Source organism: Lynx rufus, unplaced genomic scaffold, assembly GCF_022079265.1.
Source record: "Lynx rufus isolate CCGP_SWC_20201006 ecotype Redwood Valley unplaced genomic scaffold, mLynRuf1.p SCAF_8, whole genome shotgun sequence".
In the NCBI taxonomy this organism is placed as follows: Eukaryota; Metazoa; Chordata; class Mammalia; order Carnivora; family Felidae; genus Lynx; species Lynx rufus.
Window position 1 is genome coordinate 44,728,514 of NW_025814896.1, and position 23,708 is coordinate 44,752,221.

Genomic DNA, 23,708 nt, shown 5'->3' on the forward strand with positions numbered 1-23,708 from the left:
GAAGGATCAAAATAGATAAACAGAAGAGCTGTCCACCAAGTAACCAAAGATAATTGAGGTGATAGAAATAAACTTGAAATTTTTAATTCATATTCTCAAGATTTTTTACATGGATATTAAAGCCATAAAAACCAGAACAGGCTGCTAAGGGGGGGGGCAGGAGGTGAAGAGGAAATGATCAGTAAAAAAAGAAATTGTTTTTAAAAATTTGTAATGTGACTTCCAAAATGTAAAAAAAATATGAAAAGGACAGAAATAATAGAATTGGTATGGCAATGACCAAAACAAAGACTTGAGAGTCATAAGAAGAGTGAATTTTAAAGCAGAAAGAATAAGTGATGGAAAATATGAAGGAAAAAATTAAGAAACATGGAAAATCATCAGGGGCTCCAATATGAAATTTAGCTGGAGTTTCAGAAGAGAGTACAGAAATTAGAGAAGTCAACAAATATATAATAATAGAAAATGTCCTCTAAGCAGAAGGAAAATACAAGTGTACATATTAAAAGAGTTGACACAGTGGCAAAGGGAATGAAAATACATCTATACCTAGAAACATCTGCATGAAATGTTGAAACATCAAGGCTAGAGATCTTAAAATTTTCAGAAAGGAAACAGGTCATGTACAAAGGGATAGAATTAGATGAACTTCAGACTTTAACTGAGAACACTGGATGCTAGAAGACAGCAGAGATATAGTCAATTGGGAAAGATAATTAATTTAGACCCAGAATTCTATAGCCATCAAATGGAGGTAAGATAAAAATGAATTTCAGCACAATAAAGCTCACGGATTTTACCCTCTCACATAACCTCTTTTTTAGTAAGCTACTTAAGAATGTGCTCCAGGGCACCTGGCTGGCTCAGTCGGTTAAGCGGCCGACTTTGGCTCAGGTCATGATTTCGTGGTCCGTGAGTTTGAGCCCCTCGTCGGGCTCTGTGCTGACTGCTCAGAGCCTGGAGCCTGTTTCAGATTCTGTGTCTCCCTCTCTCTGACCCTTCCCTGTTCATGCTCTATTTCTCTCTGTCTCAAAAATAAATAAACGTTAAAAAAAATTAAAAAAAATAAAAGAATGTGCTCCAGAAAAGTGAGGGTAAAACCTAAAAAAGACATTGGCAAAATTAACGCAGAAGTCCAATAAGAAGAAATCCCGGGGGCACCTGGGTGGTTCAGTTGGTTATGCGTGGGCTCAGGTCATGATCTCACTGCCCGTGAGTTCAAGCCCCATGTCAGGCTCTCTCTGCTGTCAGCACAGAGCCCCACTTCAGATCCTCTGCCCCTCTCTCTCTCTGCCCCTCCTCTGCTCATGCTTTCTCCCTCTTTCAAAAGTAAATAAACATTTTTAAAAAGAAGAAGAAATCCCAAAAAGCAAGCTAAGCAAGCAGGTCTAAAAAGAAAATGGTTCGGATTTTCAAAGAAAGAAAGTTCTAAGATCTCTGAGAAGAAGAACAGAAATAATTTCAAGTCATGTTTTAAAAAATGTGTCTTCACATGTTGATAATACGGGGAAGAAGCCCCATGTTGAGTCTCCCAACAAGGAAAAAAATGTCATTTCCAACCCCAAGACAAAAATCTATGCAAGAAAAGTATTGTGAATATACAATGCAAACTAAAATATGGAATCTTTTTGTTTAAGGATGATGTTTAACATTATGTTTAAGATGAACTATATTGTCTTGACATAAGAACATTATCTTTTGAATAGCAAGTGGGTGGTGACATCAAACCTGTAAGAAGAGATTACATTTTTAGCATGCTGTTTGGCTCTACAGTGAGGAATATTCACTTACCAGTTGTTCTAATATAACTATTTATTGTTTTTCTACATTTACACTCAACCCTTAAATAAAACATGAACAACCAGGGTGCCTAGCTGGCTTAGTTGGTAGAGGATCCAATTCTTGATCTTGGGGTCGTGAGTTTGAGCCCCACATTGAATGTAGAGACCACTTATGTAAATAAAACTTTTAAAAGTATACAATAAAAAATGATTAAAAAATAAAATTTTGGCAGCTGAAAGATGGTGATAGATTAGAATGTAAATGATTTCATGTTGACGATGTAAAAATCAAGTTATACTTAAGTAGAGGGTGGAATAAGAAGGTGGCTCCAGGCAGGAAGGTGAGCACTCTTGTCCTACCTAATATGGAATCAAGAAGTACTTCCAAAGCTAATGGAATATGAAATAGAGGAGGAAACCTTCAAAGATTTATTATCAATAATAATAATAATAATAATAATAATAAAACTTTCAGACATTAGGAGTGTATAAGATGTAGGGAGTAATATAAATGAGTTAAATCTTCATTTTTCAATAAATGATGTCTAAGTGAATAAATCTAGTAAGAATTATTATGATCCCTTTATTTGGCATTACAGAAATAAGAACTGGAAGAACCAAAAAGGAAAATGATATTAATAAGTGTATACTTCTGGGAGGTGGGACGGTTGAGGCAGGGGACAGCTGTTTTTCATTAATAGACCCTGTAAGTACTACTTAGTTTTTTTAAATATGTGCTATTTAATTTTCTTAATATGGGTATAAACTCACTAAAGTAATGCCCAGAAGAACTAACTCAAGTATCAGGGGAGAGGGAGGGGAAGGTAGAAGAGAAACAACAGTAGCTATCTCTTATCATATAGACTTTAATATTGTGCCATGCAGAGTCCTAAACCTGTTACATGTATCAGTGCATTTAACCCTGGTAATAACCCTTGACGGGAGTGCTATTATTATCTCCATTTTGAAGACGAGGAAACTGAAGCAGAGACTTGAAATAATAGCTTGCCCAAGGCCATACACCCCCTGACTGTTGGAGCTGGATTCAAACTCCGTAATTCTGGCCCTGGGTCCTTGTTCTTCACCTTTCTGCTATATACCCTGTGGCGCCTGTGGGAATGTTGTTTCCTCACCTTTCCTAATAAGAGGTCGAGAGAGACCAAGATCTAGAGGAAGAAGCAAACTGTTTCATGGTAGCTTTGTGACAACTAAAATAACCAAAGGAAGAAATGTTAAGAAGGGTTACCTCTGGTGAGTGACAGGAGTATGGGGTAAGTGGAAAGCACAGGGAGACCAAAGATTTTTACTTCCCTTCATACCCTGTTTATGGCTTGATATTTTTTTCTTTTTCAAGTTTTTATTTAAATTCCAGTTAACATACAGTGCAGTATTAGTTTCAGGTGTAGAATATAGTAATTCATCACTTACCCACAACACCCAGTGCTCATCACAAGCGCGCCCTCCTTAATACCCATCACCCAGCATGACTTTTTTTTTTTTAACCATAATCATCAATTCTATGTTTTAAAGTTTATTTACACAGGGCACCTGGGCGGCTCAGTCGGTTGAGCGTCCGACTTCAGCTCAGGTCATGATCTTGCGGTTTGTGGGTTCGGGCCCCACGTTGGGCTCTGTGCTGTCAGTTCGGAGCCTGAAGCTTGCTTTGGATTCTGTGTCTCCCTCTCTATTTGTCCCTCCCCCACTCACACTCTGTCTCTGTCTCTCAAAAAATGAATAAACGTTGAAAAAATTAAAGTTTATTTACACAAAACTTACAAATTTCAGAGGACTTTTCCTTTAAAATCAGATGGAAGTAGGAAGACATTTCTGAAAACTCAGTTTATGTTTCTTCTGTCTCCCAGGATCAGAGATCATTTGTATAAATGTGTGTGATTTATGCAACCAAATGCACCCTTTGGAAATTTGATTTAAACATTTTATTACTTTAAGTGTTTGTTTCATTGGAAGGGAAATATATTAAAATTGTCCTGCCAGTACTTCTATCCAATTTAAAAGCTCCAGATAATGATTAGACACTGTCAGTCTTGTGACAGTAAAATGAAGCTATATGATCCCTGAGGCCAGGTCCTAAAACACTATACGGCTTTTGCTTATTCTTTTGGGACGCTTGCGTTCAGAGCCCTGAGCCCCCACTTAAGTGTCTGACCGCCCTGAGGCTGCCCTACTGCGAGGAAGCTCCTGCCACATGGAGAGGCCATGTGTGAGTTTGGTCAGTGGCCCCAGCTGAGATCTCAGTCTGTGGCCCACATGAGCCACCAGTCCTACAAGTGTGCAAGCCGTCCGATGACTTCAGCCCCTAGCCTTTGCGTCTTTTCAGCTATGAAGTTAAGTCCAACAATTCTACACTTCTTGTTTTACACTGACGTGACTCTCAAATTGAATTTTTATTATAAATCCAGAAGAGATTTTAAAACAGATTTACTTTATAAGCAGAGTGATGAATGGCAACACTCCTAGTGTGTAGACTCTGAAATATTCATAAGGAAGATATAAAATTCATTGCCATCTCTCAAAACCTCATACACAGAGAATGGGGTTTTCTTCCATGCTGTGTGCGACTGGGGAGCACAGGGTAGTTTCTCATTTCTTATTATCTGGACATCTGTGACCCTAACAGGTCATAGCAGGAAGGGGCAGTGGTGTCAACCCCTGCTGGATGTTAGAATCACCTGCGAGTGAAAAATTCCAGCAGCCAAACCACAGCCCAGCTCAGCTAACTCACCATCTCTGAAGGGGGGACTCAAGCATGAGTGTTTCATAAAACTTCCAGATAATTCCAAAGGGCAGCCAAGGCTGAGAACCAGGCCTCCCTGAGAGAGTCTGATTCAGAAGGTCTGGATTGAGCTCAGGAATCTGTATTTGTCAAACACACCCAGGTCATTCTTATGAGCAGATAATTCTTGCCAGTCACCTGCAAGGAGCTGACCATGGGGGCTCTGTGGGTATTCACCCCTGGTTCAAGATGTGATTCAATCACTTTCAAACTGTGAACTGTAGGTAATTGTGTAACCTCACTAAGTCTTAGTTGACTCATCTGTAAAATGAAAGTATTGAAAGATCGGAAGGAAAAAGGCATATAAGGTGCTTAGTATAATATTTGACACAGAAGAACTAATTTTAAGGCGTTGACTGTTATAGGAAGGGGCTTCACTGCGTACCAGGGCCTCTTTGGAAACAGCCCTACTACTGGTCCCGGAAGGTTCCAAATTGCTCACAGAGGCCTTTTCCTGCCTAGAAATGAGATAGGGTGCTCCAGATAAGGCCACAACTTGCCAAGTGCTCTTTGTTTCAAATGCACACATGCCCAAGATCCCTTTCACTTCCAAATTATAGGATTTTCTCATTGTTAAATAAATCCTTGCACGTTGCTGAGAGTCTAGTGTGGGTAAATATTATCATTCCAGGTAGAGGACTGAGAAAAGGAAGAGCATAGGCCATGCTCCTGATCACACAGCACATTAATGGTTAACCTGGGGAGAAACTGAAAAGTGCAGAGAATGAATGCCAGGAGGGAAGTGCGGACAGAGGGACAGGGATCTCCATTCCTGGGAGTCACCTGGAACCCACTCCTTGTCTTGGCTTCCTCTGCACAGTGTAAACACGTATCCCTACTATTGTACTTTCCATACTGCATTTTGATTACATTTCTTATTCCATCAACAGCTAAGATGCTGACTACCTTCCACCTAACACAGTCATCTGCAAAGTGAAAAATTAACCTAACTTCTTAGATAACCTCTTGCCATGTTTTTGGCTGAGAACTATTCAGCTCCTGGGGAAGGAGGTTTTGGTTGGCTGGCTGGTGTTACTGGCTGCCCTGATCACTCCGTTCCCTCAGCTCTCTGTTTTATTGCCTAACACAGATAAAGCCAGGATGTGTTATTGGTGTCACCATGTTTTAATTCTTGATTTCCTTAATGTGGGGGGGGGGATATCTTCCAAGCACTCATTAAGGAAATGTTCTTGGTTCAATTTGCCCTGGCTGCAGAATCAATTCATGAACGTCACCTGCTGTCCCTGCCCTGAGTCACAGAAATTGCTTAAAATAGATTGCCTGACAGATCAACTGCAGCCGGATGAGCCACACAGACGTAGCAACCAGTATTTTTTTAGTATGAAAATATCACTGCCCTGCATCCACTCACGAGTAGGGGACAGGTGCTTCCTTCCCAACCTAAAGCCCCCACAGGTGGTGGCCTCCCACGTTTCCTTTGAACACATAGTCTGTTATAAGTCAGACTAACTCCTGCTATTGCTAAAGTCCTATTCTTTGTCAAACAGTGGGTAGACATCTTAACTTTTAAAGTATATAATCCATGTTGCCTCTCCTCTATAACTTGATGAAGCCAGAGAAACATGGATCCTTCCAGGGATGAAAGGAACACTTCTAAATCCATACCTAAGTCTGTGAGCTGGGGTGGGGGTGGGGGGAGCTGGCTCTACTGTTTTTCTGTCCTTTTTGTCTTGAATATTTTAATGTTTAGAGGGAAGTGGTGTGTCCTGTCCCTCATGATTCCACTACCAGGTTTCCGACAGCAAGGACATCAGCTTCTGCATGTAGCACTATTATGGACGTCAAACACTATTGTAATTGTGTAATTTAAGCCAGGGTCTTACTTCCATAAGCCTAACTCAAATACATGGTCTTCGCTATCTCATGTCGGAACTCAAATGATATGTATTAACTTCCTTTTTCATCAGTACTCCAAATGAAGAGAAGCCCCACAGCATTTGGGGACCCTACTACCTATGATGATGCATCACAGATTGGGACACTGACATGATCCTTTAGCTTGAGACTGTCCTTCTAGGTTTCATGACCAATGAAACGAGGAGATGCCTGCTTCCTACATATATCTGGCTGCTACCTCAAATAGTATAAATTTAAAAATAAATTCAAGGTGCCTGGGCTCAGTCAGTTGACCGTCTGACTTTGGCTCAGGTCATGATCTCGCGGTTTGTGGGTTTGAGCCCCATGTAGGCTCTGTGCTGACAGCTCAGAGCCTGGAGCCTGCTTCAGATTCTGTGTCTCCCTCTCTCTCTGCCCCTCCCCTGCTCATGTTCTCTCTCTCTTGTCTCTCTCTCTCAAAAGTGGGTAAACATTAAAAATAATTTTAATAAAATAAAAATAAATTCAGCACCAGTCTTCTTTGGATTCTTTATCCCATCTATTCAGCAGATAGAATAGGAGAGCGCACAAGGGAGCTGGAATTCTCTAGCATGGTTCTACAAAGGGACAATACAAAGGGGTGATCTCCCAGCATCTTCAGCAAAGTTGATGCTAGAAACTGATGAAGTAAGAAATTCCATATATAGAAGCATTAGGGTGCTTCTAATTTGCAGCTACAGCTCAGACATATACAGTTGCTCTTTGGCGTGAAGATCCTAAGTAACTACTCATGCCCACAGCATTGAGTCCAGCCCCACTGCCCAGTGTGAAGGCCAAGGGCCACCCTACCAGCCTCCTGCTCTTTTCATTTCAGTTCCACAGGTGTGATCCAGACCCAAAAAATTCTGTGTCCTCTGGTCCAGCACTTCTCCCACTGTAATGTGAATGTGGGTCATCTGGGGGTCTTGTTAAGATGCAGATTCTGATTCAGCAGGTCTAGCTCAGGGCCTGAGAGCTGCAGTTCAAAGCAGCTGTTCTGGACCACACTTGGGGTAAATAGGAGGCATGCATCAAGCTGTGGGGAGAGCATCTCTTCACCCAGAGGACTGACACCCATTCTGCACTTACTAGGATGAGGTGGAAGAATGAATATTTGTGAGCCACTTCAATTCTTCTTGGAAAATGATATAAATATAGCCAAGTTTCTCTCCACAATAATGGCTGAAACAGAAACACACATAATTGAAATCACCAGATCGCCCCAAATAGTGTTTTTTTTTTCAATATGTGAAATTTATTGTCAAATTGGTTTCCATACAACACCCAGTGCTCATCCCAAAAGGTGCCCTCCTCAATACCCATCACCCACCCTCCCCTCCCTCCCACCCCCCATCAACCCTCAGTTTGTTCTCAGTTTTTAACAGTCTCTTATGCTTTGGCTCTCTCCCACTCTAACCTCTTTTTTTTTTTTCCCTTCCCCTCCCCCATGGGTTTCTGTTAAGTTTCTCAGGATCCACATAAGAGTGAAACCATATGGTATCTGTCTTTCTCTGTATGGCTTATTTCACTTAGCACAACACTCTCCAGTTCCATCCACGTTGCTACAGAGGGCCATATTTCATTCTTTCTCATTGCCACGTAGTTCTCCATTGTGTATATAAGCCACAATTTCTTTATCCATTCATCAGTTGATGGACATTTTGGCTCTTTCCATAATTTGGCTATTGTTGAGAGTGCTGCTGTAAACATTGGGGTACAAGTGCCCCTATGCATCAGTACTCCTGTATCCCTTGGGTAAATTCCTAGCAGTGCTATTGCTGGGTCATAGGGTAGATCTATTTTTAATTTTTTGAGGAACCTCCACACTGTTTTCCAGAGTGGCTGCACCAATTTGCATTCCCACCAACAGTGCAAGAGGGTTCCCATTTCTCCACATCCTCTCCAGCATCTATAGTCTCCTGATTTGTTCATTTTGGCCACTCTGACTGGTGTGAGGTGATATCTGAGTGTGGTTTTGAGCAAATAGTGTTTTTGCCATTAGCATCAAACCCCTCCATCTGAGTTCTCATCTGCATACCCAGAAGGGACTGAGAGCCCCCTCATCTCCCACACCCTTTCTGGCAGAAGGGACAACTGAGGAAATAATGAAAAGCCAGGAGCCAAGAAGGAGTAGAACCTCAGGACTTCTGTTTCCAAAAACTAGATTAGAGGAGTCTGTGAACTTGAGTGAGAAAAACATTACATCCTTATTTATTTTTACTGACCACGTATGTTTAACATTTTACTTTATTATTCATGAGGCACCAAGCTATAGTAGTAGTCACAGTACCTGATTTTATCTCCAGCAGAAATACAAGATACCTTCATGCTACATTACAGAGATTGCAGATTATCTTGGGTCACTCTTCTTACTCATCACTACATTGAAATGGCTAACTCTTCTTATAATAAGGAAGCTTACTGGCTCTTGTTAATAAAGAAACACATATATCACTAATATCTCAATGTTTTGATAACCAGATTTCAAGAAATCTGCTTCTTTGTAATTCTTTGTTATTTATTTTATATCTTTCAATACACACTTCTGAAAAGGGGTCCATAAGGTATGAAGGCAAGCATCACACAAAATGTTGAAGACCTCCAACACAATGTTGTACTGTGAAGAAATGGCAGCTGGTGCCTTTAGTATTGTCAACACTAATTAAAATAATTCTTTTAGGTCAGGAATCACAAATGTATATTCCTGCAGAGCCCAGGAATATAATACATGAGTGAAGTGGTCAGTCTAAGAACAAGAGCAGAAAGAAAGTAATATATGGCAGCTGACTCTTGACTTTGGAGTTGGGGCAGTAGAATCAAGGGGACAGTGTTAAGCTGATGAATGTATGTCCTATCTAAAGAAGGCATGCCTGATGGCTCCACAGTGATGTGAGAATGCCCCAGGTTGCCAGGTCTTCAGATATTTCTGAGAGAAGCCAAAAGTCTTGGTGTTGTAGAAATCCCTCCTACGACCACAAAATACTATAATGTACATCTTGGCATTCGCAATTACTGCAGTTAACAAGAAACAAAGGGAAAAAGATACTCTGAGCAGGCCCAACAACCAGAATAAAACAGCAATCAATATCCAGCAGAAGATAGACAATATAGAAAAAATTCAGCTTTCCCTTTGCCTTAAGAATATTCATTCCAAACTCACTAAACCTCCAATTTTGTACTTATTTAAAGGAAAGGCAAAGTAGTTATCTTAACCAATGCCTGAAATGTCATAAGGAGGATTACCAGATATAGCAAGTAAAAATAGAAGTCACCCAATTAAATTGCAATTTCAGATAAGCAATAAATATATTTTTAATATATTTCCCAGGTGATATTTGAAATTCTACTTCTATTTTTTTAATTACTTGTTGTTACCTGAAATTCATATTTAACTGTATCCTGTGTCCTGTATCTTACCTGGAAACTTCACTAATAAGCCAACTCCAAGTGTGATGGAGTAGTTACTATTAAAGTTAATATGTGTCATTAATATTAATAACTAGCACTGTAATTGCATTTTTGTTTTGTGTGGGTAGCGTTTTTATTGGAGTACCACAAACATTCAGGAAAGTGCACATATCATCAGTACATCTCAATGACTTTTCCCAACCAAGCACACCCAGTAACCAGCACCCTGATCAAGAAGGAGAATGCCCTTTCAGACTCTATCCCTGGCCCAAGGGGAACACCATTCCAGACTTAAACAGCATAGTTTTGGGGGCACCTGGCTGGCACAGTCAGTAAAGCATGCGACTCTTGATCTCACGGTCACTAGTTAGAGTCCCACATTGGAGGTAGAGGTTACTTAAAAATAAATAAACAAACTTAAAACAAAAAAAAAAAAACCAGCATAAGTTAGTATGCTGTGCTTTCAAACCTTATGTAAATAGGATTGGGTTGCATTTTTAAGTTTACAGTACTATGTGTGTGTGTGTGTGAGAGAGAGAGAGAGAGAGAGGGGGCGGGTTGGGGGGAGAGAGATGGAGAGAATGCTTACCCTGATTATTATTGTGTAAATCCGTGTTTTGGATACGGCAGACACGGCTGGTGCCCCACCCGTGATCCCTCATCCTCTCCATTTCAGTTCCCACCAGCCTGACTGCATTTCTCTGTCTGACGGCTCTCCTTGGTCACTGCCCCTGGACAGGGAGTACCAGGTATTAACAGTCCTGGGTGCAGCCCTCAACCATGACCAATGGGAGTGGGTGGATAAATACTCCAGCTCCCTCTGCCCTGGGGCGAGACAAGGGGAGAAGCGTGTTCTCCAGGGCCTCCCAGAACTCCCCACCAGGAATCAGGATTGCACCCCAGTTGCCCCCTACTGTAATTTGCCCCTTGTCTTCTTTCTGTCATCTACCTCACTTTCCCCAGACCCTAGCAATGTTTCCTACCACCACCTCCCAAATAACCTTGGTGAACTCAAATCCTTGCCTCGGGCTCTATTTCTGGGTGGAATCACATCCCCGTTAGGTGAAATTACCCTCATACCCTACATTTACTTGTACCTGGTGCCGGCACCTGGCACAGCAATGCCTGATGGTGAATGTATGCTCTACGCCCTGTCCTAGAGTGGACAAAGGGCTCCAGGAGCACAGCCGGCAAGTCTGGGATTTTCTTCCTTAAGGCAAAGCTGACTCTTTGTGAAGTTTGATGTGTATGAGAACAGCCTAAGCTACCACATTTTGAACACCTACCAGGTAACAGCTTACATTTGACATGAAAACTCCTGCACTAATGTTTTGGATGATTGAGAAGGCACTTCTGAGTCCTGGGTGCTCTGGGTCATGATGAGCGTCCGTGGTTATTGTTCAGTACAATCAATGAAGACCGTTCAAGACATTACTGTGTGTCTGCCCTGTCCTGGTGTGGCCTCATGTTTATTTAACTAGATCTCCAGTGGCAGCTTGTTTACTTCTCATTTGTTTTCCTCACCTAAAAGTATAACTCAAGATGAGATTTCCTAGAAAAAGAATTTTTAAATATAAATTCATTTTGTGAATTTTAATTTGTGAAGATTAATAAGCCAAAGTTCACTGTATTCTGCAAAAGCATGGTATTGTCTTTTAACATGACCTGATTATTACCGTCCATTTCTGACTATAAACCAGAAAGCAGGAGTCATTTATATATCAGGGGTTTTTCCCAGGATCAAAATATTTAAAAAGTGTAGTTGAGGGGCACGAGGGTGGCTCAGTCGGTTAAGCATCCAACCTCAGCTCAGGTCATGATCTCACGTCTCGTGGGTTCGAGCACCGTGTCAGGCTGTGTGCCGACAGCTCAGAGCCTGGAACCTACTTCGGATTCTGTGTCTCCCTCTCTGTCCGCCCCTCCCCCTACTCATGCTCTGTCTGTCTCTCTCTCTCTCTCTCTCTTTCAAAAATAAACATTAAAAAAAATTTTTTAAAGGGTGCCTTGGTGGCTCAGTTGGTTGAATATCTGACTTCCGCTCAGGTCATGATCTCATGGTTCGTGGGTTCGAGCCCCATTTTGGGCTCTGTGCTGACAGCTCAGAGCCTGGAGCCTGCTTCGAATTCTGTGTCTCCCTCTCTGTCTGCCCTTCCCCTCCTCTGCCAACAGAGACTCTCTCTCTCTCTCTCTCTTTCTCTCTCTCTCTCAAAAATAAACATTAAAAAAAAGTGTAGTTAAATAATGAACAGACAGCAGTGCCAAGACTTCCCCATGGGAGGAAAACCCGGGTCAGGCCCTCACCTGTTCTGAACACCGCTTGTGAATTTTATGTGCTCCCAGAGTGTTTGGGGAACACCCCGGAGGCCCATCCTTGCCCCACGTCGTATGGCTGTCTTTCCTGAGATAAGAATTGGCTGTAGAAATTGTGTCAGCTCAAAAGCTTGGAACAAAACTCATGTTATGATTTTTCTAATCCTTTTTCCGTGAAATCTGTGTGAAATAACAAACATTTCTCTGAGAGGATCGTTGTATGTTTTGTGTCGTGTAACTATTACGCTGTTCCGACTGCTTCAATCGTTTTTCAAAAAGGCAAAGCACTTACAAGCCCAGGGTGTTTGTGCCTTTTAAAATGTGTCTACAATGTCAAATTCCACTGTTCATCGAGAAAACTCATCATGGGGCGCCTGGGTGGCTCAGTCAGTTGAGCGTCCAACTAGCGCAGGTCATGATCTCACAGTTCGTGGGTTTGAGCCCCAAATCAGGCTCTGTGCTGACAGCTCAGAGCCTGGAGCCTGCTTCAGATTCTGTGTCTCCCTCTCTACCTGCCCCTCCCCCACTCGTGCTTGCTCTCTCTCTCTCTCTGTCTCTCTCTCTGTCTCTCTCAAAAATAAACATTAAAAAAATCATCATATATATTACATTGCATTATATACATTTATACCATATATCTCCAAATATTTTATGTGTGTATGTTATCCTATATATAAACAGCTGCATGTAGATTTGCAGTAATCATCTACAAAAAATATATCATTTTATTGTGAACAGTTAGTTAACTTTTAACCTCCTTGAAGGAGCCAGAATTCAAGAAGATTATCACTCAACATTTGAATAAAGGAGAATGTGTTTTTTCCTCTGTTTTGGAAGTGTGATGTTTTGGGGTTTTTTTCTTTTGGCATTATGCCACTGTGAAACTAAATGAAATTATAAAAAGGAAACTAAAGCTGCATATTCAATAGAAAAAGTGTGAAATGCACTCCAGAAATAGAAAAGATGATCAAGAAATACCAAGATGAAATTTCAATTGTGAAGGATTCCTGGAGCTAGGGGAAATAGAGCCTCTGCCTTTAATTTGTGGAGGAGTGTGCCAGCGATGGCCTTCTGTAATCTGCACCATCTGTATCATTGATTAACGAGGTCAAGGGCAGGATTACTCACTGTTGGTTTTCTCCCAGGAGCCCTGTTCTAGCCTCTTCGCCAAAGTGACTTCTTAGTCTTCCTTGCAGCCATTTTGCAGAGCGCTAAGGAAGCATTGTCTTCTCATCGGTGCCTCCCCTGCTCTGAGTTGGGAGACACCTGCCAACAGATGACAAGAGAGGCTCCCAGTTTGATGCAGAAGTGCTAACATGTCCCTCTCTATCAATAAATATGTTCAGGATCTGAGTCAGATGGTTGCTGACCCCCATGTAAAGAAAAAAGACCCTTCACCGAGAAGCAAAGGGAACCCCTTAGACCCCACGTCCCCCAATCTGTGGAAAAGTGAAACATTCAGACACAGAACAATGAGCTGCGTTGGTGTTTGTTTGTTTTAACCAACCAAACTAGCTAAACAGAGGAGTTTCCGGTTTGTTTAACGGACTCTCTTGCTCCTGGAATATGTCTATACTGTGTCCATGTCTACAGTCTTTATGGCAACTCCTTTCTGCTTTGATTACTTGCCCTGAATCTTTTTAAAGCAGAATGTTTTTTTTAATTTTTTTTAACATTTATTTATTTTCAAGAGACAGAGAAAGACAGAGTGAGAGTGGGGGAGGGGCAGAGAGAGAGAAAGATACAGAACCGGAAGCAGGCTCCAGGCTCTGAGCTGTCAGCACAAAGCCCGACGTGGGGCTCGAACCCACCAACAGTGAGATCATGACCTGAGCTGAAGTCTGACACAACCGACCAAGCCACCCAGGTGCCCCTAAAGCAGAATGGTTTTTTTAATTGAGCTGTGGTCACTGCTTTTTTGTCTCCCACCTTCAGCTCTTCCCTCCTTTGGCTACCATCTCCAAAACACCTACCTAATGACTTAAAGTCATGGAGAAAAGATCTCTGTGGGAGGCAGTAATGAATCAGTGTGTGCTTTCATTGCTGCCTGCAGGGAGGCCTTGTGCTGGAGTGTGCAGGGACAGAGGCTTGAGACCCAGGCTTCCTAGGTTCAGATCGCAGCTCTTCCCCACTGCTACTTGCACCATCTTGCCCAGATTGCTGGCCATCAAGGGTGACAGTGACCCTTCTTATCAGTCACTATAGGATTGGATGACATAACCATTCCCAATGCCTGTATTTGTAGGAAGTGTCAGGTAAATATCTGCCATGGTAATGAATGGTGATCACAGGAAGGTAAGGTAGAGGTAGACAGGAGGTCATGGTCACAGCTCTCAATACAGACATCACGGACTCATCAACGATGCTCTATTAATTCCCTCCAGGGTACGGAAAGAAATTCTTCTCTGGTTTGACTCCTTACTTGTCTTTTGGTCATCCCTTCTATAGAAAAAAAAATTGGTTTTGCTCAGGTGTGGGCTCTGAATCTGAAGCTAAATTTGATGGTGGTCTGGTGATTGAAAGCTGTTCTGGAGGATGAATGAACCACTTTTCAACTAGAGTTGGCATTTAGGCCTGATGCAAGATGTATTTCTTGCAGCACATCTAAGTGGGTAATTTGTATCATACTTTCTTAGGTTTTAATTTTTATTGAAGTCATATATACAAAGAGCTGAAAGAGGCAACCAATTCTAGAAAGCTTATTATGAAAGATAGCTCTCGTCCAATCCCACCAGCACCAATTTCCCACCTTTTTGAGTCAACTGTGTTTTGCTTTGGGTTTTTTTTTAAGTTTATTAATTTATTTTTAGGGAGAGAGAGGGGGAGACAGAGAATCCCAAGCAGGCTCTGCGCCATCAGCACAGAGCCAGGCGTGGGGCTTGAACTCATAAACCATAGGATCATGACCTTAGCCAAAGTCAAGAGGTGGACGCTGAGCCAACTGAGTCACCCAGGTGCCCCAAGGCAACTGTGCGTTTTAAATGATGTACATTAGATGTGCAGCATAGTGATTGGTGGGGCATATCCTCCAGCAGCCTTTGAGAAAGGGTACACAGGAAGTAAATTTTCTGAGACAATTTAGCTTTTTATTTTTATGCTTCTCTCGCTTTTAATGAATAGTTTGGTCGGGCATAGAATTTCAAGCTAAAATCATTTTCCTCTCTAATTTTAAAAGGCGTCACTCATTGTCTTTTAGTTTTCAGTGCTTTTGTTGAGAAATAAAATGTCATTCTGGTTTTGATCCTTTGTATGTAATCCCATTACTCTCTTTCTAGTGGTTTCTAGGACCTTTCCTCTGTGCCAGCACTCTGAAAACTCATAATGATATGCCTCAGCCTACATCGTTTTTCTTTCTCTTTCTCTCTTTTTTTTTTTTTTTGGTCCATTGTGATGAACACTCAGGAGGCCGTTTTACTCAGAAAATGCCCATCCATAACTTCTGGGAATTTTTCTTTAATTACTTCATTTGATTATTTTCTCTCTCCTCTATTTTCTGGAACTTATGTTCTTCATGCCAGGTTTCCTGTTTCCATTAAGGTGAAGGAGGTACCTCACCTCACTACTGGTCTGCTTGAAGTGAGTGAGGAAGTTTATGGATTAAATGATTAAATAGCTTTTCAGTGTCCCTGTTTTCAGACCCTCCTTTCTTCCCACTTCTAGAGCTCTGCACATGGCCTAGCTGAGTGGCCCACTGTTCTGCTTTCCAGTATCCAAAATTTTGTTGCTCTGATCAGCTCTTATATACTCTTTCCCTTGGGGGTCTATCTTGCAAAAAAAGAAAAAAAAAAGCCCTTTACTATTACCTTGTCCTGCTATAACAAGAAAGAGCAAAGGTCATGGTATGTGTCCACAATCTGTGAGCTATAACTAAAAGCCCAAGTGATTTTTTTAAAGAAATTCAGAATTGATATTTGCCACATGTTTTAAGTTCATTTTCCTAATCATCATACATTGAATCGATATTCACAACATTTTATGACCTGCTGGAAAATGGACAGTCCAGTCCCCTGTACGGCATTCCATAGATGAGCATAGATGCTAATGGGTACACTGTACAAGGGGAGAGGATGATAAAAGGGTAAAGAAGGGGTGCCTGGGTGGCTCAGTCGGTTAAGCATTTGACTTCAGCTCAGGTCGTGATCTTGAGATTCATGGGTTTGAGCCCCACGTCAGGCTCTGTGCTGACAGCTCAAAGCCTGCAGCCTCCTTCAGATTCTGTGTCTCCCTCTCTCTCTGCCCCTCCCTTGCTCGTGCTCTGTCTGTCTCTTTCTCTCAAGAATAAATAAACATTAAAAAAACTTTTTAAAGGGGTAAAGAATACTTTACATTTGTTCTGAAGTGATTTCTGTGGCATGAGTCCTTTTCTTGACAACCCCATCATCTGGAACTTAGATCTGCAAATACAAAGCCTAATAAGGCAAAATCAGCACCAGAAAATACCTAAGTGTCCCTATAACAAGTGAAAGAATGTGTTCATGGAAAGAGACTGGCCTCATTACTCATTTATGGTTCTATTTAAGTCATTCTTTCATGTTATTTGAATCCTTTTCTGGTTTGACTTTGCCTGATCTTTTCTTTATAGACTGACACAGTAGTCAGGGAGAGAGGAGGCTCCAAATGTGGCCCTGTCCCTGAATCCCTTTTTCTATTGTCTTTGGTGCAGCGTGTGCCTGTCACTGGCCCGGCTGACAGCTGACGTTTGCTGTGTCCTTATTCACGTACGAGGCCAAGGGCAAAGGCAGCTAGACATGTCCTGTGGCCATGGGGTGGCTGACACTTGTCTAGGGAGGCAGGAGGGAGCTATGAATGACAGCCCAGGAAGCACGTCCGACGCATCTCTCCAGACTGTCCCAGGTTCTTTGTGAGAGTCAAAATGGACCTGCTCCACAAAGCAAAGAGAAAATAGCAGGCATCCCTTAAAAAGAGACTTGGAAGGGCTTACCAAGGAGAAATGACTTTTCCTCCGGGACAGGGATCCTGACCTAGCGTCTGCAGCTCCCCCCCCTTGCCCGCAGCTGCTCCTCCGCATGGCCCAGCTGCGGCTCCATTGCCCTCCTTTGTCTCACCCAGGGGCTTTCTTCTCCTGCAGGAAGTCTGGGAGCAGCAGGTCAGGGCTGCCGTAGCCCCCAGCAGTGTGTCTCCTGGCCTCATCCCACAGCAGAGCCATCGTATCCTTAGAGGGACATTGCCCAACTGCCAAGAATAATGTTTTCTCTAGATAAATATGCAAATCGATGTTTTAAAAATTCTGATGAAACCAGGAGTCAGGTGCCGACAAGGACAGGCATGTAATAGAGGTGAGAGAAGAGGGTAGCAGACTGGGCTTTTCCAGGCCCCTTCTGAAGGGCACCCGCTGCCCAGGCCTGGGGCTCATTGTATACAGGAGCATGGGCTGCAGCAGACACTTGAGCATTGACAAGGACACAGAGTAGGTTGCTCTAACGTCCCCTTGGCATAAGGGATGCTAAGGCTGGTGGGTTCCTGGGAGACACGGGTCTTTTTTTTTTTTTTTTAATTTTTTTTTTCAACGTTTATTTATTTTCTTTTGGGACAGAGAGAGACAGAGCATGAACGGGAGAGGGGCAGAGAGAGAGAGAGACACAGAATCGGAAACAGGCTCCAGGCTCTGAGCCATCAGCCCAGAGCCTGACGCGGGGCTCGAACTGACAGACTGCGAGATCGTGACCTGGCTGAAGTTGGACGCTTAACCAACTGCGCCACCCAGGCGCCCCGAGACACGGGTCTTTGGGTCAGCTTTGCCGAGCCTTCCCCACGCTGCCCAGCAGCCTGGAACACGTCCCCCCGACCTTCCCTCTCTCCTTCACAGGGGTCACTCCTACCTTTGCCCTGATTCCCTCCCCGTTTTCTCACATGAGTGTCTCCCCCTCACAGAATTGTTGCAGGTTTGATCCTACCTTGAAATCTGCCTTTCAGAAGATCCAGACTAATATGCCCAAAGGCCTTCAGTAAATTCATATCACCGGACAGATTGACTGGGACCAGCACGGGAGACAGAAATACTTGGTTGTATTTCCAGCTTATCACTGGCCAGAGCCACCAGGAGCCAGGCTTTCTCCTTTGTGCTGTGGAATAGCCTGTTTCTTACTGTCTTTTCCCCCTTTCCTTCAGGTTGTGGCTCTTTCCTCGTGGTGCCTGCTGAGGGATTCGATTTACTACACGCTGTCTGTGGTCGCGCTCATCGTGGTAAGTGTGGGATGCACACCTCACCTGAGTCCCTTGCTGTTTCTCTTCCTCGTCCTTCTCACCACTCGGGGTTATATGCAGCTCCTCCGCATGGAGTAAGTTCAAGGTCTCTGGTGATGAATGAACGAATGGATGTCTATGCATGGAGGTGGCTTTTCTTTCTTCCAGCTACTTTGATCACCCAGAACCCCAGCATGATAGTTTGGTGCTCACAACAAGAGATTTGACTGACTCTGGTTATCTGGTTCCATGAGAGTCCTCTGCTGTTTCCCTGTGATCCCCTGACCACTGCCTCTCACTTTCTCATGGTCTCCTCTGTAACTCTCTTCAGCGTCAGTGTCCCTGGGTTTGGACCTTACTTCTGCCTCTCTGTATGCTCTCCCAGGACAGTGCCCATGGTCATTACCACCTTTGTGCGGACACCTTCACACTATATTCTTGGCAATGGCATCTCTCAAAGGTCCAGTCACGGATAAGCCACTCTGTACTGGACATCTTCTGTCCCAAACCCAACATGTCTCTAAACTTAGGATGACTTCCCCAAGACAGGACCCCCTTTCTAGTATTTCAGCCCCTATTTCTCTCTTAGCCACCCAACCTGAGAATGACTTTAAGTTGACCTTTCTCCCAATTCCACCATATACCCATTTGGCTTAATTGTAGATTTTCATCTTGTAAAAATGTCCTCAGTATGTCCCTTCATAGCCCATTTTACTTGAGGCTCTTTATGTCTTTGGCCTGAACTGACACAGCCCATCGCAGGTCAGTCTTAAAACTAGTAACATCGCTGCCAGCCCCCCTCCTTCACCCCAGGCAGTCCTCAGAGCTGCCTGTACATGCCAGTCCCTTGTGACTCCATGTCACCTGTGGGGACAAATCCAGACCCCTTAGCTTGAGTCATCCAGAAGAAAGGGGGGCAAATCAGAAAGACCTGAAATGGAAGCTAGCACATCTGACTTCTAATTGTGGTCCTCTCCCTTCTTGCTAGCTCTAATAACCTTGGAGAAATCAAAGTCTCTTCAAGTCTCAGTTTTCTTACCTACAGAACAGGAATAGATCCACTGAAGGGTTTACTCACCTGTCTACAAAGCACTTCCCTGTAGGTTATTTAATTGTAAATATCTCTACAATTAAGCTAAAAGTGATGTTTAATACAAGGCTTTCTACAAGGAACAAGCAGGTATTTCAGCCAACAGCAGTTCCTGACAGTGAAGATCTTGGGTTTACAACCTCTTTCCAAGGGCCGTTAACCGTCGGGAGGGTAAAGATCTGACCAAGAGTAGAGAGTTCATTTACACCGCATTGGAATTAGAGACATGCCTCTTCTGTTGAACTTTCAGTTGGTAGACTTAAAGACATGTGTGGATTCTGTGTTCTCATTCTCAGTTATTACCTGTGAGAAAGGTATGATCACCCCAAATCTAGAAGATTCTGCTGTTCACACAGCCCAGACTTCTCAAACACTCGTTGCAGTGAGCTTTGAGCTTTGTCCTGCAACGTAGGAACCCACATTGATCATGTGTGCCATTTGCTCAACCTGCCGGTAGGGTAATTTAGGACAGGTTTTGAAAGTTACTGTTTTCAAGAGACATGGCTTGGAGATAGCGCAAATGAATGCAACTCTGTATTTTGCTGCATTTCAGAAAGAGAAGACCATTCCCAGAAAGGCGAGGTGATGAGGCAGAAAGTACAGGCTGAGATTTCCCCAGGGCACAGACTTGGCATGTGCACTCCTACAGTGAATTGCCCACACTGGCTTCTTTCTCTGTTCTCAGTACAGACACCTCCTGGACTCGATGGGAAGTAACTTGTCTTCAGTCAGATTTATCGGGACATGCCCATGATTTTTTTTTTTAATATAATTGTTGCTAATGATGTGTAAAGATGTAAAGCGGTTTTGCTTCTTTGGGCTGCGGGTGATGCCCACCCGAGTAGGATCTTTGGGCCAACCAGTAATCTGCCTCATGCGTGGCTGTGAATCACAGAGCTGAGCCAGCTGAAATACCCAGGCTGCCGCAGCTCTGTATTTTCCTCAGATGGCTGGCCGCAAGGTGCAAAAGCCAGTGATTCTCTGCTATTCCCTGAAGGTCTATACTGTGTGTTTACAGACCAGATGTCAAGGCTGGAGTTTTCCGATTTGAGAAAAATTACATTTCTCCACTGTTAGAAAGTAATGGCAGAGATAAAGCTTGAGTCCTCAGCGTTTAGTCTTGGCTCTTCTGACTTTTACTGGTGTCCTGCCAACTTCAGTGCACCCTGGAAACACCCAATATTCTTATCTAAAAGGTGTAACTCTGAGATTTCAATCCAGTAGGTTCTGGAGGAGAGCCCAGGAAGTTGAATGTTGGTCACAATCTTCTCTGCCCCTCAGGTGATTCTGATGCATGCTCACCTCAGAAACTCAACTTCAAATGCGGTTGGACACCATTTCCTTGGGATAAGTCCTCTGCTGCCTGGCAGTGATTGCTTCCAGAGGAGATGTTGAGATTCTCAAACACAAGACATCGTGGCAGCCCACTTGTCTAGATTTCTGACTGCTGTTCATTTTTGGGGTCATTTTCACATAAGTCTTAAAACTGGCGTAAGGAGTAGAACAGTCATACATAGAAGCATGGCATTTAGCAGAAAGGGTTTCTCAGTGTCCCCAAATCTATTCCATGGCCCAGCCCCAGGCTACTGCTCACACCCGCTGTTTTTATCAGGGTTTCCTGTTCTCCTTTTTCTATGTTTCCCCCAATGTCATGGTAACAAAATCACTTTCCTTCTGGCCTTCCTTATATAATATGGGGTTCCCTATGGGACCCTGCAGTGGACATTTAAAATTCCTGTATTTAAAAGCCTTCCTCCTATCCACAAATAATTACCAACCATCCGAACAATTTATTTTAACTATTAGGGTTTTTTTTTTAACCTTCTACCCACTCTTTATGGTTCTGAAATGTTCAGAAGACAGAACTCCTGGTCCCCTGGGGGGATGCAATAAAGAGCTCGTTCACCCAGAGGGCAAGTCTGGACTAAGTGGGACCAGATGGCTATTTCTATGTACATCCCAGTGAGAGGCCTTACAGACCCCCGTTCAGAGGCGCCCCAAGGACAAACTGTGGGGCCCTGGATCCAGACAGCAGGAGAGACAGCTTCCACAGGGACGTTTGTGCTGCTGGACCAGGAGAGTGCAGACAGTCATGATTACCTGGGTCTGAAGCAGCTGAAATGGAAGCTGGCTTGAGAGATGGATAAGACCAACAAGCAAACACATAGGAACAAGACAAGCATGTACACACTGAAACCAACAGGGCTTAAGACAGTTAACTAAGAGGGACGCCTGGGTGGCTCAGTCGGTTGAGCGTCTGACTTCAGCTCAGGTCATAATCTCGCGGTGAGTGAGTTTGAATCCCGCATTGGGCTCTGTGCGGACAGCTCAGAGGATGGAGCCTGCTTCAGGTTCTGTGTCTCCCTCTCTCTCTGCCCCTTCCCCACTTGCTCTCCTTTTCTCTCAAAAATAAATAAACATGAAAAAAAAAAAGTTAACTTAGAGACCAGGGACTGGGTTCACTTGGATATTTGGGTTCCATCTACCTTGGCTCTGTGCTATTTTCTGCTTGGCTTGTTGTTGTCTTGAAGGGAGAAAGCAGAAGAAATTAAGAATGTGTTACTGTCAATGGCAGTTATAGTATCAGAAACATTCAGTGTGTGTCTGTCTGCCTTTCCCGCCCCATCAGGCAACTCTCTCTAGCCCTGGTGACATTCCACATAGAGAAGCCTCAGGCCCTGGGGAAGCCGCACAAGGCCCAGAGGCTCACCCCATGACTTGAGTCTCTCTCTGCAAGAGAAGTGTCCCCTCTTAGGTTCTGAAAGCATTCTGGGTTCTTGGCGCATGTCCTTATGTGCATCTGCAAACTCTTACAGACCGTCCTGCTGCATCTGTCCCAGGCCGGTGACCCACCCCCAACCGACGTCCATCAGCAGCGCAGCTCTGCCTGGCCCTACTTTCTCCCAGTTCCAGCGGGCCCCACCCATCCCTTTTATTGAAATGTTACTGTAATTTACATAATCGTGTAATTTACATAAATGCAAATGATTCATTACATCCTCCGTCTAACAGCTGCCCTAAAAAGGAATACTTTATTTTTACCCTTCGTCTCTGCTTTGAGATTGCAGATTGTGGGCATTAAGAGAAGGGAAACCTCTTGGGAGAGCGGATAGGCCTCAGAGACAGGTTCTAGATCACTTCATTGGCTCACAAATCCAGACTCAGGAGGCCACCTACCTGGAGAAGGGCCCGGTAAGCACTTGGCAGCAGTTGGGGGGGCCCTTGGGGCAACTGAGCATGGGCATGTGGGGTGAGGCCCATTCGAGGTAACGCTTCCCTCTCTTCTGACTGCAATCCCCTGTCCCAAGGGGATTTTGTGGGGACACAGAGAGACCACTTAGCTGACCCAGCCGCCAGAGATGGCCTGGGAAGCACTGTCCAGGAGTGTAGCCACAGGCCACAGGTGGTTCTTGAGCTCTTGGTTTGCAATTAAGGAGACCAAGGAACTGAATTTTAACTTCAATCTATTTAAACGTATGTAGCCACATGTGGCTAGTGCTTATCATACCGGATAGCACAGTCGTAGCAAGCAAATCCATCCATAGAAAATATATGCACATTCTCACAGGCATTCCTAAGTTTTTTCTTTTTAAATCTAAGTTTATTTATTATTTTGAGAGAGACAGAGCGAGTGGGGCAGTGTCAGAGAGCAAGGGAGAGAGCGATTCCCAACCAGGCTCTGCAGTATCAACACAGAGCCCAATGCAGGGCTTGAACCCATGAACCATAAAATCATGACCTGAGCCAAAACCAAGAGTCGGACACTTGACCAACTGAGCCACCCAGGCCCCCCCTTCCCTAAGTTTTAACAAGCATAGACTCAATACTGCAAGACCGAGTGCTGGGTCTGTCAATGAAGGATTTCTAGTTCAGTACTCACGACTATGCAGGCCAGCGAATTACATGGGTCCCATTTTACAGATGGCAAAACTGAGGCTCCAGAAATTCAGGGACTTGCCCAGGGTCAGGGAGCAGCAATAGCTCAGGTTTGCCAGAGGAAGTGTCTAAGATGGTACATCTGTGCCTCCCTAGAAAAGAATTTGGATTTCCCCTCCAATCAAATCTGCCTTTTCATCTTGAAATCATCCTGTTTTCCCTCACCCACCATGCAGTCCACCATTAGAGAGTAAGTATGTGCTGGCTGTGCTTTCTTCCTATTTTTAGACTGAAGGGAATAGCTTCTGCCTTCCTTCTCCTGGAATTCCTTCCTTAAGACAGCTGACTGTAATTGATCCAGAATCTTCTT

General features: G+C 43.6%; 1 protein-coding gene across 2 annotated transcripts in view; it reads left to right on the top strand.

Moving 5' to 3' along the window:
* SLC24A3 (solute carrier family 24 member 3) overlaps positions 1–23,708 on the top strand; it is a 486,519-nt gene that overhangs the window by 400,424 nt on the left and 62,387 nt on the right. For both annotated transcript variants that reach the window (XM_047069242.1, XM_047069241.1), the window contains exon 7: positions 18,298–18,372. In XM_047069242.1, the coding sequence (XP_046925198.1) occupies positions 18,298–18,372 (75 nt within the window). The remainder of the gene's footprint in view (positions 1–18,297; positions 18,373–23,708) is intronic.